A 16,589-nucleotide genomic window follows, 5' to 3' on the forward strand; every position below is an offset into this window, starting at 1 on the left:
AAAAATTCCTGATTTTATCCAAAAAACCCCAAAACTTCCAAGAATTCTCCCAAAATTCCCCCCAAATTCTCACAAATTCGTTCAGGGATCTTAAAAAAATATCCAGATTTTATCCAAAAAACCCCAAAACTGCCAAGAATTCCCCCAAAAAGACCCCAAAATTCTCCCAAATTCGTTCAGGAATCCTAAAAATATCCAGATTTTATCCAAAAAACCCCAAAATTGCCAAGAATTCCCTCAAAAAGACCCCAAAATTCTCATTAATTCATTCAGGGACCCTTAAAAAATTCCTGATTTTATCCAGGAACCCCAAAACCTCCAAGAATTCCCCCAAAAAGACCCCAAAATTCTCATTAATTCATTCAGGGATCTTAAAAAAAATCCAGATTTTATCCAGGAACCCCAAAACTGCCAAGAATTCCCCCAAAATTCCCCCCAAATTCTCATTAATTCATTCAGGGACCCTTAAAAAATTCCTGATTTTATCCAAAAAACCCCAAAACTTCCAAGAATTCCCCCAAAATTCCCCCCAAATTCTCACAAATTCTTTCAGGGATCCTAAAAAATTCCAGATTTTATCCAAAAAACCCCAAAACTTCCAAGAATTCCCCCAAAATTCCCCCCAAATTCTCACAAATTCGTTCAGGGATCTTAAAAAAAAATCCTGATTTATCCAGGAACCCCAAAATTGCCAAGAATTCCCCCAAAATTCCCCCCAAATTCTCCCAAATTCATTCAGAAATCCTAAAAAAATTCCTGATTTTATCCAAAAAACCCCAAAACCTCCAAGAATTCCCTCAAAAAGACCCCAAAATTCTCATTAATTCATTCAGGGATCTTAAAAAAAATCCTGATTTATCCAGGAACCCCAAAACTGCCAAGAATTCTCCCAAAAAGACCCCAAAATTCTCATTAATTCATTCAGGGACCCTTAAAAAATTCCTGATTTTATCCAAAAACCCCAAAACCTCCAAGAATTCCCCCAAAATTCCCCCCAAATTCTCACAAATTCGTTCAGGGATCTTAAAAAAAATCCTGATTTATCCAGGAACCCCAAAACCTCCAAGAATTCCCCCAAAAAGACCCCAAAATTCTCATAAATTCATTCAGGGACCCTTAAAAAATTCCTGATTTTATCCAGAAACCCCAAAACTGCCAAGAATTCCCCCAAAAGGCCCCAAAATTCTCATTAATTCATTCAGGGACCCTTAAAAAATTCCTGATTTTATCCAAAAAACCCCAAAACCTCCAAGAATTCCCCCAAAATTCCCCCCAAATTCTCACAAATTCGTTCAGGGATCTTAAAAAAAATCCTGATTTATCCAGAAACCCCAAAATTGCCAAGAATTCCCCCAAAAAGACCCCAAAATTCTCATTAATTCATTCAGAAATCCTAAAAAAATCCAGATTTTATCCAGAAACCCCAAAATTGCCAAGAATTCCCCCAAAAAGACCCCAAAATTCTCACAAATTCATTCAGAAATCCTAAAAAAATTCCTGATTTTATCCAAAAACCTCAAAACCTCCAAGAATTCCCCCAAAATTTCCCCCAAATTCTCATTAATTCATTCAGGGACCCTTAAAAAATTCCTGATTTTATCCAAAAAACCCCAGAACTTCCAAGAATTCCCCCAAAAAGACCCCAAAATTCTCATTAATTCATTCAGAAATCCTAAAAAAATTCCTGATTTTATCCAAAAACCTCAAAACCTCCAAGAATTCCCCCAAAATTCCCCCCAAATTCTCATAAATTCATTCAGGAATCCTAAAAAAATTCCTGATTTTATCCAAAAAACCCCAAAACCTCCAAGAATTCCCCCAAAAACGCCCCAAAATTCTCACAAATTCGTTCAGGAATCCTAAAAAAATTCCTGATTTTATCCAAAAAACCCCAAAACCTCCAAGAATTCCCTTACAAAGACCCCAAAATTCTCATAAATTCATTCAGGAATCCTAAACAATTCCTGATTTTATCCAAAAAACCCCAAAATTGCCAAGAATTCCCCCAAAATTCTCCTGAATCCACCAGGGAACCTCAAATTCTCCTGTCCCCACCAGTGTCCCCTGACTGGGAGGGGACTGGGTTGTACTGGGGGGGCACAGAGGGGTCACTGGGGGTCACTGGGGGACACTGGGGGACACTGGGGGACACTGGGGGACACTGGGGGTCACTGGTCTGAACTGGGGGGTCACTGGGGGTCACTGGGGGGACACTGGGGGTCACTGGGGGGACACTGGCGGACACTGGGGGGACACTGGGGGACACTGGGGGGACACTGGGGGTCACTGGGGGACACTGGGGGTCACTGGGGGGACACTGGGGGACACTGGGGGGGACACTGGGGGTCACTGGTCTGAACTGGGGGGTCACTGGGGGACACTGGGGGTCACTGGGGGGACACTGGGGGACACTGGGGGGTCACTGGGGGACACTGGGGGGACACTGGGGGGACACTGGGGGGTCACTGGTCTGAACCGGGGGTCACTGGGGGACACTGGGGGTCACTGGTCTGAACTGGGGGACACTGGGGGACACTGGGGGTCACTGGGGGGTCACTGGGGGACACTGGGGGGACACTGGGGACACTGGGGGACACTGGAGGTCACTGGGGGGGCACAGAGGGGTCACTGGTCTGAACTGGGGGACACTGGGGGACACTGGGGGTCACTGGGGGGACACTGGGGGATGCTGGGGGACACTGGGGGGTCACTGGGGATCACTGCTCTGAACTGGGGGGACACTGGGGGGTCACTGGGGGACACTGGGGGACACTGGGGGGTCACTGGGGGACACTGGGGGGTCACTGGGGGGTCACTGGTGGTCACTGGTCTGAACTGGGGGGTCACTGGGGGTCACTGGGGGTCACTGGGGGGTCACTGGGGGGTCACTGGGGGGGGTCACTGGTCCGAACTGGGGGGGTCACTGGGGGGGGTCACTGGTCCGAACTGGGAGACCCGGCCGGGGCAATGTTGCCATGGCAACTCCAGGCCCCGCCCCCCACGCGCTCCCATTGGCCAGAAGTTGCAGCGCGCTCTCCCATTGGCCGCCGCTCCCCGCCCTTCCCAAGCCCGTCCTCTCAGCCAATCAAACCACAGAGGCGGGACCTTCCCGGCCAATCAGCGAGCAGCGCTTTAATCTGACAGCCAGAACAACCAATAACAGCGCGGAGGGGGCGTGGCCTCGCGGCACCTGGCGGGGAAGGCGTGGCCGCCCCGCGCCGTGGGTGTGGCGGGGGCGGGGGCGGGTGGGGGCGGGGCGGGGCCGGGTGGGGGCGGGGCGGGCGCACCTGGCGCGGGGCGGCGGCGCCATGGCGGGAGCGGAGCGGGGCCGGGACCCCCGGGACCACCGGGACCACCGGGACCACCGGGACCCGCACCCCGGGAGCGGCGTGCGGCTGCTGCTGCTGCTGCTGGGGGGGCTCGGTGAGCTGGGGAGGGGGCTCGGGGAACCGGGCGGGAATTGGGGAGGGGGCTCGGGGAACCGGCGGGAATTGGGGAGGGGGCTCAGGGAACCGGGGGAGGCGGGAATTGGGGAGGGGGCTCGGGGGAAGTGGGGGGAGGGGGCTCGGGGGAACCGGGGGGGGGGGCGGGAGTTGGGGAGGGGTCCTGGGGACAGTTGGGGAGGGGGCTCGGAGGAACCGGGGGGGAATTGGGGAGGGGGCTCGGAGGAAGCGGGGGGGGCGGGAATTGGGGAGGGGGCTCAGGGGAACCGGGGGGGGCGGGAGATGGGGAGGGGGCTCACGAAAGGAGGCGGGAGGAAAATGGGGGCTCCGCTGGGGGTCGGGGGGTACCGGCGGCGCGGGGCCGGTACCGGGGAGCACGTGGGGACCGGGGCCGGTACCGGGGGAGGGGTCTGGGAACGAGCGGGATCGGCCCGGGGGGGGGCGGGGGGGGGGGGGGCAGGACCGGGCCGGGGTCACCGGAGCGGGGTTCGGGCAGGGGGGGGGTCCCTTGGATCGGTCCCGGTGCCGGTCCCGGGGGGTCCTCACGGACCGTGTTGGTACCGGGGAGGGTTTGGGGGGGCACCCGAGCCGGTCCCGGTACCGAGAGGCGATGGGGACCCCCCGGTCCCCCCCAGCCGGTACCGGGGGGGTCTCGGTGTTTCCGCCCCGGGAGCGTTTCCGGTTCGTACCGGGGTGGGGGGTACCGATACCGGGACCGGGGACCCCCCGGGACCCCCCGGGACCCCCCGGGACCCCTGAATTCCCGGGCAGCACCGGGACGAGCCGGTCCCGAAACCTCCGGGCCCCCAAATCCCGGGAATTCGGGGGGTTCCGGCGGCGCATCCGGACCGGAGGCACCGGGACCGGCCCCGGGAGTGGCGGGGGTGCCTTTCCTGTCCCTCCATTGTGTTCAACAATCCCGGGATTAACCCGATCCCGGCTGGGCTGGACCCGGCCTGAGTCGGGATTAACCCGATCCCGGTTGATTTGGACCCAAAACCGGTCGGGATTAACCCGATCCCGCTTGATTTGGACCCAAAACCGGTCGGGATTAACCCGATCCCTCTTGATTTGGACCCAAAACCGGTCGGGATTAACCCAATCCAGGCGGATTTAGACCCAAAACCGGTCGGGATTAACCCGATCCAGGCGGATTTGGACCCAAAACCAGTCGGGATTAACCCGATCCCGCTTGATTTGGACCCAAAACCGGTCGGGATTAACCCAATCCAGGCGGATTTAGACCCAAAACCGGTCGGGATTAACCCGATCCAGGCGGATTTAGACCCAAAACCGGTCGGGATTAACCCAATCCAGGCGGATTTAGACCCAAAACCGGTCGGGATTAACCCAATCCAGGCGGATTTAGACCCAAAACCGGTCGGGATTAACCCGATCCAGGCGGATTTAGACCCGGTCCTGGCAGGCCCCGACTCCTTCCCGCTTTCCCCATCCCACGGGATATTCCCATCCTGTTGTTTATTCCCCAAATCCATCCAAACTCCCCCAAAATCCCATCCCCTCTTCCCCGATCCACTCCAGGCCGGGCTTCCACGCCATTCCCACACCCCAAATCCCTCTTTTTCCATACTTTTTTCCCCCAAAAACCCGATTTTCCTCCACTAAATCCCTATTTTTGCACTCCAAATTCCTATTTCTGCACCCCAAATCCTCATTTTTCTCCCCTAAATCCCGATTTTTCCCCCCTAAATCCCGATTATTCCCCCAAAATCCCGTTTTTCCCCCCTAAATCCCAATTTTTCCCCCCAAATCCCAATTTTTCCCCCCAAATCCCAATTTTTCCCCCCAAATCCCAATTTTTTCTCCCTAAATCCCAATTTTTCCCCCAAAAATCCCGGTTTTTTCCTCCTAAATCCCAATTTTTTTCCCCTAAAATCCCGTTTTTTCCCCCCAAAATCCCCATTTTCCCCCCAAATCCCGGTTTTTCCCCCCCAAATCCCCATTTTCCCTCCCGGGTTTCACTTGGCAGCGGCTCGGGGTGCAAAGGTGGCGCAGGAGGGTGGCGGCCGAGCCGAGGTGACATCACCCGGTGACATTCCCGGTGGCATTCCCGGTGGCATTCCCGCTTGGAATGAGCCAGCAGCGGCACCGGGGATGTCCCGGCTCCAGGGATGCGACACGGGGGGGACACGGGGGGGACACGGGGGGACACGGGGGGGACACGGGGGTGTCCCCACGCCGAGCTGGGGGAATTGCGACATTCCCGGCCGCTTTCCTGCCAAACTGGGCAGGAACTGGGCAGGGCCGGAGGTGCCCGGACGGGATTTTCCGGCTCCCGGTGACCGTGCCCGGGGCTCCCGGTGACCTCCCGGTGCCTCAGCCCCGATTTCCCTCGGCAGCCGCGCTGGGCACGGCCCAGGTGACATCGGAGGACAAGGAAGTGCCGGAGCACAAACGTGAGTGTCCCCAAGGTCCCCGCGGTGCCACCGGCCCCGACAGCCCAGGGGACAGAGCCAGGGGGGAGGGCTCTGCCTGGGGAGGGTTGGGGTCAGCCCGGTTTGGGTGGTCCCAGTTTGGGGTGGTCCCAGTTTGGGATTGGGATTGGTTTGGGGTCAGCCCGGTTTGGGTGGTCCCAGTTTGGGGTGATCCCAGTTTGGGGTGGTCCCAGTTTGGGGTGATTCTGCTTTTGGGTGGTCCCAGTTTGGGATTGGGATTGGTTTGGGGTCAGCCTGGTTTGGGGTGGTCCCAGTTTGGGATGATCCCAGTTTTGGGTGATCCCAGTTTTGGGGTGGTCCCAGTTTGGGGTGATTCTGCTTTTGGGTGGTCCCAGTTTGGGATTGGTTTGGGGTCAGCCCGGTTTGGGGTGGTCCCAGTTTGGGATGATTCCAGTTTTGGGTGGTCCCAGTTTGGGATTGGGATTGGTTTGGGGTCAGCCTGGTTTGGGGTGATCCCAGTTTGGGGTGATCCCAGTTTTGGGTGGTCCCAGTTTGGGATGGTCCCAGTTTGGGGTGATCCTGGTTCTGGGTTGACGCTGGTTTGGGGCTGATTCCAGTTTGGGCTGATCCCCGTTTGGACCAATCCCAAATTTGAGCTGATCTCGGTTCTGGGTCAATCCCAGTTCTGGCCGATCCCGGTTCTGGCTGATCCCGGTTCTGGCTGATCCCGGTTCTGGCTGACCCCGGTTCTGGGCTGATCCCGGTTCTGCTGACCCCGGTTCTGCTGATCCCGGTTCTGGGCCGACCCCGGTTTTGGCTGATCCCGGTTCTGGGCTGATCTTGGTTCTGGGTCAATCCCAGTTCTGGCCTGATCCCAGTTCTGGGCTGATCCCGGTTCTGGCTGACCCCGGTTCTGGCTGACCCCGGTTCTGGCCGATCCCGGTTCTGGGCTGGCCCCGGTTCTGGCTGATCCCGGTTCTGGCTGATCCCGGTTCTGCTGATCCCGGTTCTGCTGACCCCGGTTCTGGGCTGATCCCGGTTCTGGGTCAATCCCAGTTCTGGCTGATCCCGGTTCTGGGCTGACCCCGGTTCTGGCTGACCCCAGTTCTGGCTGATCCCGGTTCTGGCTGACCCCGGTTCTGGGCTGATCCCAGTTCTGGCTGACCCCGGTTCTGGGTCAATCCTGGTTCTGGCTGATCCCGGTTCTGGCTGATCCCAGTTCTGGCTGATCCCGGTTCTGGGTCAATCCCAGTTCTGGCTGATCCCGGTTCTGGGCTGACCCCGGTTCTGGCTGATCCCGGTTCTGGCTGATCCCGGTTCTGGGCTGACCCCGGTTCTGGCTGACCCCGGTTCTGGCTGATCCCGGTTCTGGGTCAATCCCAGTTCTGGCTGATCCCGGTTCTGGGCTGATCCCGGTTCTGGGCTGACCCCGGTTCTGGCTGATCCCGGTTCTGGGCTGATCCCAGTTCTGGCTGACCCCGGTTCTGGGTCAATCCTGGTTCTGGCTGATCCCGGTTCTGGCTGATCCCAGTTCTGGCTGATCCCGGTTCTGGGCTGACCCCGGTTCTGGCTGATCCCGGTTCTGGCTGATCCCGGTTCTGGGTCAATCCCAGTTCTGGCTGATCCCGGTTCTGCTGATCCCGGTTCTGCTGATCCCGGTTCTGCTGATCCCGGTTCTGGGCTGATCCCGGTTCTGGGTCAATCCCAGTTCTGCTGATCCCGGTTCTGCTGATGCCGGTTCTGCTGACCCCGGTTCTGCTGATCCCGGTTCTGGCTGATCCCGGTTCTGGCCAATCCCGGTTCTGGCTGATCCCGGTTCTGCTGATCCCGGTTCTGGCTGATCCCGGTTCTGCTGATCCCGGTTCTGCTGATCCCGGTTCTGGCTGATCCCGGTTCTGCTGATCCCGGTTCTGTTCCCTGCAGCCGTGGAAATTCCCTGCGCCGCGTTCCGCTCCAGCGGGAGCAACCCCCGGATCGAGTGGAAGTTCCAGAAGGGAACTTCCCTGGTGCTCATCTTCTACGAGGGGAAACTCACAGGTACCGGGGACACCGGGGGACACCGGGGGGACACCGAGGGGACACTGTGGGGGCACTGGGGGACACCGGGGGGCACCGGGGGGACATCGGGGGGCACCGGGGGGACATCGAGGGGATACCGAGGGGACACTGTGGGGGCACCAGGGGACACTGCGGGGCATGAGGGGGACATTGGGGGGACACCGGGGGGACACCGGGGGGCACTGGGGGACACCGGGAGACATCGGGGGGACATCGGGGGGGCACTGGGGGAACACCGGGGGGCGTCAGGGGGACATCGGGGGGACATCGGGGACACCGGGGGACATCGGGGGGACATCGGGGGGGCACTGGGGGACACCGGGGGACACTGGGGGGGCACTGGGGGACACCGGGGGACATCGGGGGGACATCGGGGGGCATCAGGGGGACATTGGGGGGACACCGGGGGGACACTGGGGGGCCCTGAGCCTGTGGGGACATTGGGGAGTCCCTGTGGGGCCATGGAGGTGGCACTGTGGGGCCCCAGCTTTGTGTCCTGCAGAGCTGTACTGGGGGGACACTGGGGCGTCCCTGTGGGGCTGTGGGGTGTCCTCGGGGTGTCCTGGGGTGTCCCTGTGGGGTGTCCCTGTGGGGCTGTGGGGGTCCCTCTGGGGTCCCTGTGGGTCTGTGGGGGTCCCTATGGGTGTCCCTGTGGGTCTGTGGGGGTCCCTCTGGGGTCCCTCTGGGGCTGTGGGGGTCCCTGTGGGTCTGTGGGGGTCCCTCTGGGGTCCCTGTGGGGCTGTGGGTGTCCCTGTGGGTCTGTGGGGGTCCCTCTGGGGTCCCTGTGGGTCTGTGGGGGTCCCTCTGGGGTCCCTGTGGGTCTGTGGGGGTCCCTGTGGGGGTTCCTGTGGGTCTGTGGGGGTCCCTGTGAGTCTGTGGGGGTCCCTCTGGAGTCCCTGTGGGTCTCTGGGGGTCCCTCTGGGGTCCCTGTGGGTCTGTGGGGGTCCCTCTGGGGTCCCTGTGGGTCTGTGGGGGTCCCTCTCGGGGTCCCTATGGGTCTGTGGGGGTCCCTGTGGGGCTGTGGGGGTCCCTCTGGGGTCCCTGTGGGTCTGTGGGGGTCCCTCTGGGGTCCCTGTGGGTCTGTGGGGGTCCCTCTGGGGTCCCTGTGGGGGTCCCTCTGGGGTCCCTGTGGGGCTGTGGGGGTCCCTCTGGGGTCCCTGTGGGGTGTCGGTGCCATGTCCCAGCCCGGTGTCCCCCAGAGTCGTACCAGGACCGGGTCCAGTTCTCCCGCACGTCGATCCGGTTCCAGTCGGTGACGCGGGAGGACAGCGGGAGGTACATCTGCGAGGTGGTGGGGGACGGCAACCACATCACCAAGTCCGAGGTCAACCTCATCGTCCAAGGTGAGGCCACCCCCTGTCCCCATCCCTGTCCCTGTCCCATGGCTGGCTGGCTCTGGGCACTGCTGTCCCTGTCCCTTGGTTACTGTCACTGTCCCCATCCCTGGGGAGGCTCCAGGTGGTGCTGTCCCTGTCCCTTTCTCCATCCTTGTCCTGGGGGTGGCTCCAGGAGGTCCTGTCCCTGTCCCCAGGGTGGATCCAGGCAGTGCTATCCCTGTCCCCGTCCCTGTCCCCATCCCTGTCCCCATCCCTGTCCCCGTGCCTGTTTCTGTCCCCATGGCTGTCCCCATCCCTGTCCCTGTCCCCACGTCTGTCCCCATGTCTGTCCCCACCCCTGTCCCTGTCCCTGTCCCCATGGCTGTCCGCGTGCCTGTCCCTGTCCCCACGTCTGTCCCCATCCCTGTCCCCACCCCTGTCCCCGTCCCTGTCCCCATGGCTGTCCCCATCCCTGTCCCTGTGTCTGTCCCCGTGTCTGTCCCCATCCCTGTCCCCACATCTGTCCCCATCCCTGTCCCCACCCCTGTCCCCACCCCTGTCCCCGTCCCTGTCCCAGCCCTGTCCCGGTGTGTCCGCAGTGCCCCCCGGGAAGCCGCTCGCGCACGTTCCCAGCTCAGCCACGGTGGGTTCCCGGGCCGTGCTGCGCTGCTCCGAGGCCCAGGGCTCGCCCCCTCCCACCTTCCGCTGGTACAAGGACGGCACCGAGCTGCCCCTGGACCCCAAATCCAGCCCCGCCTTCCGCAACTCCTCCTACAGCCTGGACCCGCGCAGCGGGGAGCTGGTCAGTGCCGGGGCGCTCCTGCCCTTTTCCTGCCCTTTTCCTGTCTCTTTTCCTGCCCTTTTCCTGCCCCTTTTCCTGCCCCTTTTCCTGCCCTTTTCCCTGTTTTCCTGCCCCTTTTCCTGTCCCTTTTCCTGCCCTTTTCCCTGTTTTCCTGCCCTTTTCCCTGTTTTCCTGCCCCTTTTCCCATGTTTTCCTGCCCCTTTTCCTGCCCCTTTTCCTGCCCCCTTTCCCTGTTTTCCTGCCCCTTTTCCTGCCCTTTTCCCTGTTTTCCTGCCCCTTTTCCTGTCTCTTTTCCCTGTTTTCCTGCCCCTTTTCCTGCCCTTTTCCCTGTTTTCCTGCCCCTTTTCCTGTCTCTTTTCCCTGTTTTCCTGCCCCTTTTCCTGCCCTTTTCCCTGTTTTCCTGCCCCTTTTCCTGCCCCTTTTCCTGCCCCTTTTCCTGTCTCTTTTCCTGCCCCTTTTCCTGCCCTTTTCCTGCCCCTTTTCCTGCCCCTTTCCCTGTTTTCCTGCCCCTTTTCCTGTCTCTTTTCCCTGTTTTCCTGCCCCTTTTCCTGCCCCTTTCCCTGTTTTCCTGCCCCTTTTCCTGCCCTTTTCCTGCCCTTTTCCTGCCCTTTTCCTGCCCTTTTCCTGCCCTTTTCCCTGTTTTCCTGCCCCTTTTCCTGCCCTTTTCCTGCCCTTTTCCCTGTTTTCCTGACCCTTTTCCTGCCCCTTTTCCTGCCCTTTTCCCTGTTTTCCTGCCCTTTTCCCTGTTTTCCTGCCCCTTTTCCCATGTTTTCCTGCCCCTTTTCCTGCCCCTTTTCCTGCCCCCTTTTCCCTGTTTTCCTGCCCCTTTTCCTGTCTCTTTTCCTGCCCCTTTTCCTGCCCCTTTTCCCTGTTTTCCTGCCCCTTTTCCTGCCCCTTTTCCTGCCCCTTTTCCTGCCCCTTTTCCTGTCTCTTTTCCTGCCCCTTTTCCTGCCCTTTTCCTGCCACTTTTCCTGCCCCTTTTCCCTGTTTTCCTGCCCCTTTTCCTGCCCCTTTCCCTGTTTTCCTGCCCCTTTTCCTGTCTCTTTTCCTGCCCCTTTTCCCTGTTCTCCCTTTTCCTGCGCCTTTTCCTGCGCCTTTTCCTGCCCCTTTTCCTGCCCCTTTTCCTGTCCCTTTTCCTGCCCCTGTTCCGTTTTCCTATCCCTTTTCTCCCTTTTCCTCTCCCTTTTCCTTGTTTTCCTGCCCCTTTTCCCTGTTCTCTCTCCTTTTCTCTCTTTTCCTCTCCCTTTCCCCCATTTTCCTGCCCCTTTTCCTGTTTCCTCTCCCTTTTCCCTGTTTTCCTCTCCCTTCCCCCCTTTTTCTGTCACTTTTCCCGTGTTTTCCTGCCCTTTTCCCTATTTTTATTTTTTTATTATATTTTATTATATTTTATTATATTTGTATTTTTATTATATTTTTATTTTTTCTTTTTTACTCTTTTCTCTCCTTTTCTCCCTTTTCCCCCTATGTTTTCCTGTCCTTTTTCCCTATTTCCCTCTCCCTTTCCCCCTTTTCCTGTCCCTTTTCCCTGTTTTCCTCTCCCTTTCCCCCTTTTCCTGTCCCTTTTCCTGTGTTTTCCTGTCCCTTTTCCCTGTTTTCCTCTCCCTTTCCCCCTTTTCCTGTCCCTTTTCCTGTTTCCTCTCCATTTCCCCCACTTCCTCTCCCGTTTTCCCCCTTTTCCCTGATCCCTGCCCCATTCCAGGTTTTTGAGCCGGTGGGGGGCTGGGACACGGGCGATTATCACTGCGAGGCCTCCAACAACGTGGGGACCCCCCAGAAATCCGACGTGTTCCGCATGGAAGCCAGTAAGGAGCGATCCCCATCCCATCCCCGATCCCATCCCTGATCCCATTCCCGATTCCATCCCCGATCCCATCCCCATCCCCAATCCCGATCCCATCCCCAATCCCATTCCCGATCCCATTCCCATCCCCGATCCCATTCCCGATCCCATTCCCATCCCCGATCCCATTCCCGATCCCATTCCCATTCCCGATCCCATCCCTGATCCCATCCCCGATCCCATCCCCGATCCCATCCCTGATCCCATTTCCATTCCCGATCCCATCCCCAATCCCGATCCCATCCCCGATCCCATCCCTGATTCCATTCCCGATCCCATTCTCGATCCTGTCCCTGATTCCATTCCCGATCCCATTCCCATCCCTGATCCCATCCCTGATCCCATTCCCGATCCCATCCCTGATCCCATCCCTGATCCCATCCCCGATCCCATTCCCGATCCCATTCCCGATCCCATCCCCATTCTCATCCCCGATCCCATTCCTGATCCCATCCCCGATTCCATTCCCGATCCCATCCCTGATCCCATCCCTGATCCCATTCCCATCCCCAATCCCGATCCCATCCCCCATCCCATCCCTGATCCCATCCCCATTCTCATTCCCGATCCCATCCCCGATCCCATCCCCGATCCCATTCCTGATCCCATCCCCGATCCCATCCCCGATCCCATTCCTGATCCCATTCCCATCCCCCATCTCATCCCCGATCCCATCCCCATCCCCGATCCCATTCCCGATCCCATTCCCAATCACAATCCAATCCCTGATCCCATCCCCGATCCCATTCCCGATCCCATCCCTGTTCCCATCCCTGATCCCATCCCCGATCCCATCCCCATTCCCATTCCCGATCCCATTCCCATCCCCATTCCCAATCCCATCCCCGATCCCATTCCCGATCCCATCCCCGATCCCATTCCCGGCCCTTCTCCAGGCCCCGCTGGGCTTTGGAGCAGCCCCACCCTCGTTATCTCCCCATTAATTATGTTAATGAGCCCCGGCATAGCGGGAGTGTGGGGATGAGGGAGGAACCGCAGCGGATCCCACAGGGAATGGGAGCCAGGCTGGATCCCAGCCCGGCCAGGGGTGGGAATCCTGGAATTCCCGCTGGGATCCGCTCCCTGTTGGGATCCAGCCCCTCTCCAGCTGGATCCGACCCCAATCCCAGCCCCACTTGGAGTCAGGAACCCCAGAATTCCCGCTGGGATCCGCTCCCTGTTGGGATCCGCTCCCTGCTGGGATCCAGCCCCTCTCCAGGTGGATCCGACCCCAATCCCAGCCCCACTTGGAGTCAGGAATTTAAAAATTCCTGCTGGGATCCGCTCCCTGTTGGGATCCGCTCCCTGCTGGGATCCAGCCCCTCTCCAGCTGGATCCGACCCCAATCCCTGCTCCATTCGTAGCTGGAAACCCCAAAATTCCCTCTGGGATCCCCCTTCCTGCTGGTATCCATCCCCAGTCCCGGCCTTATTTGGAGCTGAGCACCCCAAAATCTCCTCCGTCTGTGCCGGGATCCCTCCCGATCCTGTGCGATCCCTCCCGATCCTGTGGGATCCCTCCTGATCCTGTGGGATCCTTCCCGATCCCGTGGGATCCCTCCCGATCCTGTGGGATCCCTCCCGATCCTGTGGGATCCCTCCTGATCCCGTGGTATCTCTCTCGATCCTGTGGGATCCTTCCTGATCCTGTGGGATCCTTCCCGATCCCATGGGATCTCTCTCGATCCTGTGGGATCTCTCTCAATCCCGTGGTGTCCCTCCCGATCCCGTTTTCCCTCCTGATCCCATGGGATCCCTCTCGATCCCATGGGATCCCTCCCGATCCCGTGGGGTCCCTCCCGATCCCGTGGAGTCCTGTGGGATCCTTCCTGATCCCGTTTTCCCTCCCAATCCCATGGGATCCCTTGGGGTCTCTCCCAATCCCATGGGATCCCTTGGGATCTCTCCCGATCCCGTGGGATCCCTTGGGGTCTCTCCCAATCCCGTGGGATCCCTTGGGATCCCTCCCGATCCCGTGGGATCCCTTGGGATCCCTCCCGATCCCGTGGGATCCCTTGGGATCCCTCCCGATCCCGTGGGATCCCTTGGGATCCCTCCCGATCCCGTTCTCCCGCAGGCGAGGTGAACGTGGGCGGGATCGTGGCCGCCGTGGTGCTGCTGCTCCTGGTCCTGGCGCTCGCCGGCTTCGGGATCTGGTTCGCACACAGGCGCGGCTACTTCGGCAGTGAGTGACCGGGAACGGACTGGGAGGGACTGGGATGGACTGGGATGGACTGGGAGGGACTGGGATGGGATTGGGATGGACTGGGATAAACTGGGAGGGACTGGGATGGACTGGGATGGACTGGGAGGGACTGGGAGGGACTGGGAGGGACTGGGATGGACTGGGATGGACTGGGAGGGACTGGGATGGACTGGGATGGGATTTGGGATGGGACTGGGATGGACTGGGATGGACTGGGAGGGACTGGGAGGGACTGGGATGGACTGGGAGGGACTGGGACGGACTGGGATGGACTGGGATGGACTGGGATGGGATTGGGATACACTGGGATGGACTGGGATGGACTGGGAGGGACTGGGATGGACTGGGATGGGATTAGGATGGACTGGGAATGGACTGGGATGGACTGGGAATGGCCCCGTGTCCCTGGATGTGTCCCCGGATGTGTCCCCATGAATGTCCCCGTGTCCTGATCATGTCCCTCCCATGTCCCCTCCCCCCCATGTCCCCTCCCCCCCGTGTCCCCTCCCCTGATCCCTGATTTTTATGGTTTTTTTCCTTTTTTCCAGAAAAAGCAGAGTGAGTGACACCAGAGCCACCTCCCCTCCCTGGGTGGTCCCACCCTCCCGGTGTCCCCTTGGTGCCACCCAGGTGTCCCCTGGTCCCTCGGGGTCCCGTGGTGGGGACAGAAGGGACACAGAGGGGGTGGCACGTCCCAATCCCGATTTTCCCGCAGTGCCGGCGGCAAGAAGGTGATTTACAGCCAGCCCTCGCGGCGCAGCGAGGTGAGGACATGGGGACACCGCGGGGACACCCTGGGGACACCCTGGGGACACCACGGGGACACCAGGACCTGCCACCGCCCCGGGGGGTCACACTGGGGACACCTCAGTGTCCCTTGGCAGGAGGGTTCTGGGGGGTGGGGATGGGGAGTGATGGTGTCCCCATTGATGTCCCCACTGATGTCCCCATTGATGTCCCCATTGATGTCCCCACTGATGTCCCCATTGATGTCCCCACTGATGTCCCCACTGATGTCCCTGTGTCCCTGTGTCCCTGTTAATGTCCCCAGTGTCCCTGGGGATGGTGGGGGGAGGGAGGGGGGCTCATGGGTTTCCCTGTCCCCACTGATGCTCCCCTTGTCCCCATGTCCGTCCCCGTGTCCCCATGGCTGTCCCCGTGTCCCCATGGCTGTCCCCATGTCCATCCCCATGTCCCCATGTCCGTCCCCGTGTCCCCATGGCTGTCCCCATGTCCCCATGGCTGTCCCCATGGCTGTCCCCATGTCCCCATGGCTGTCCCCATGGCTGTCCCCGTGTCCCCATGTCCATCCCCGTGTCCCCATAGCTGTCCCCATGTCCATCCCCATGTCCCCATGGCTGTCCCCATGTCCATCCCCGTGTCCCCATGTCCATCCCCGTGTCCCCATGGCTGTCCCCATGTCCATCCCCATGTCCCCATGGCTGTCCCCATGTCCCCATGTCCGTCCCCGTGTCCCCATGTCCATCCCCGTGTCCCCATGTCCATCCCCGTGTCCCCATGGCTGTCCCCGTGTCCCATAGCTGTCCCCATGTCCCCATTGCTGTCCCAGTGTCCCCATGTCCATCCCCGTGTCCCCATGGCTGTCCCAGTGTCCCCATGTCCATCCCCATGTCCCCATGGCTGTCCCCATGGCTGTCCCCATGTCCCCATGGCTGTCCCCATGTCCCCATGGCTGTCCCCGTGTCCCCATGTCCATCCCCATGTCCCCATGGCTGTCCCCATGTCCCCATGGCTGTCCCCATGTCCATCCCCGTGTCCCCATGGCTGTCCCCGTGTCCCCGCAGGGCGAGTTCAAGCAAACCTCCTCGTTCCTGGTGTGACGTGGCGCTCCCTGCGCCCCCCGGACACTTTTTCCCGATTCCCGCAATTCCGGCGGGATTTTGGCTGCGGTTTTTGTAAAGCCTCACCCGGTGCCTTCGCTGCCACCGCTGCCTCTGCAACTTGGGGGGGTCCCCGTGTCCCCACTTCCTCACCTCCCGCTTTTGTCCCCTCCTTGTGCCCCCCTTTGTCACCTCTTGTCCCCTCTATTGTCCCCTTCCTTGGTCCCCCATTGTCCTCCCTTGTCCTCCATTGTCACCCCTTCCTTGTCCCCTCCTTGTCCCCCTTCGTCCTCCCTGTCCCCTTTGTCCCCCCAACCTTGTCCCCCCTTCTTTGTCCCCCCTTGTCCCCTCCTTGTCCCCCTTTTGTCCCCCTTTTGTCCCCTCTCTGTCCCCAGGGGCTCTGGAAGGGGACAGGGCTGGTGCCACCAGGTGGGGACACGTGTCCCACTGGTCCCAGTGGCCCCCCTGTACTGGGAGGGTGGGGGAGGGTACTGGAAATAAACCTGTGTCCTTTACCCGGCCTGGTGACACTGGGGGGGGACACTGGGGACATTGGGGGGGACACCGGGGGGGTCTCTGGGAACATTGAGGGGGGACACTGGGGGGTCTCTGGGGACATTGAGGGGACATTGGTGGATCCCTGGGGACATTGAGGGGACCCTGGGGACACTGGGAGGACATTGTGGGG

General features: G+C 59.8%; 1 protein-coding gene across 1 annotated transcript; it reads left to right on the plus strand.

The window, feature by feature from the left end:
• Positions 1 to 3,288: 3,288 nt before the first annotated feature.
• F11R (F11 receptor) lies at positions 3,289 to 16,416 on the plus strand. The gene is made up of 9 exons (XM_086866363.1): positions 3,289 to 3,423; positions 5,804 to 5,860; positions 7,763 to 7,876; positions 9,097 to 9,240; positions 9,813 to 10,015; positions 11,715 to 11,817; positions 13,932 to 14,043; positions 14,776 to 14,824; positions 15,866 to 16,416. Exons 1-9 carry the CDS (start codon positions 3,309 to 3,311, stop codon positions 15,899 to 15,901), a joined length of 933 nt encoding a protein of 310 aa, XP_086722489.1. The 5' UTR covers positions 3,289 to 3,308; the 3' UTR covers positions 15,902 to 16,416.
• Positions 16,417 to 16,589: the final 173 nt, after the last annotated feature.

The sequence above is a fragment of the Cyanistes caeruleus genome, chromosome 30, assembly GCF_971803275.1.
Source record: "Cyanistes caeruleus chromosome 30, bCyaCae1.hap1.1, whole genome shotgun sequence".
Taxonomy (NCBI): domain Eukaryota; kingdom Metazoa; phylum Chordata; class Aves; order Passeriformes; family Paridae; genus Cyanistes; species Cyanistes caeruleus.

Bases quoted from the DNA above. Each gene is read 5' to 3' on its own strand.
- F11R (XM_086866363.1), top strand. From the start codon at position 3,309: ATGGCGGGAGCGGAGCGGGGCCGGGACCCCCGGGACCACCGGGACCAC. The intron at 3,424-5,803 runs GTGAGCTGGGGA...TTCCCTCGGCAG, and splicing joins GCTGCTGCTGGGGGGGCTCG to CCGCGCTGGGCACGGCCCAG. The intron at 5,861-7,762 runs GTGAGTGTCCCC...TGTTCCCTGCAG, and splicing joins GGAAGTGCCGGAGCACAAAC to CCGTGGAAATTCCCTGCGCC.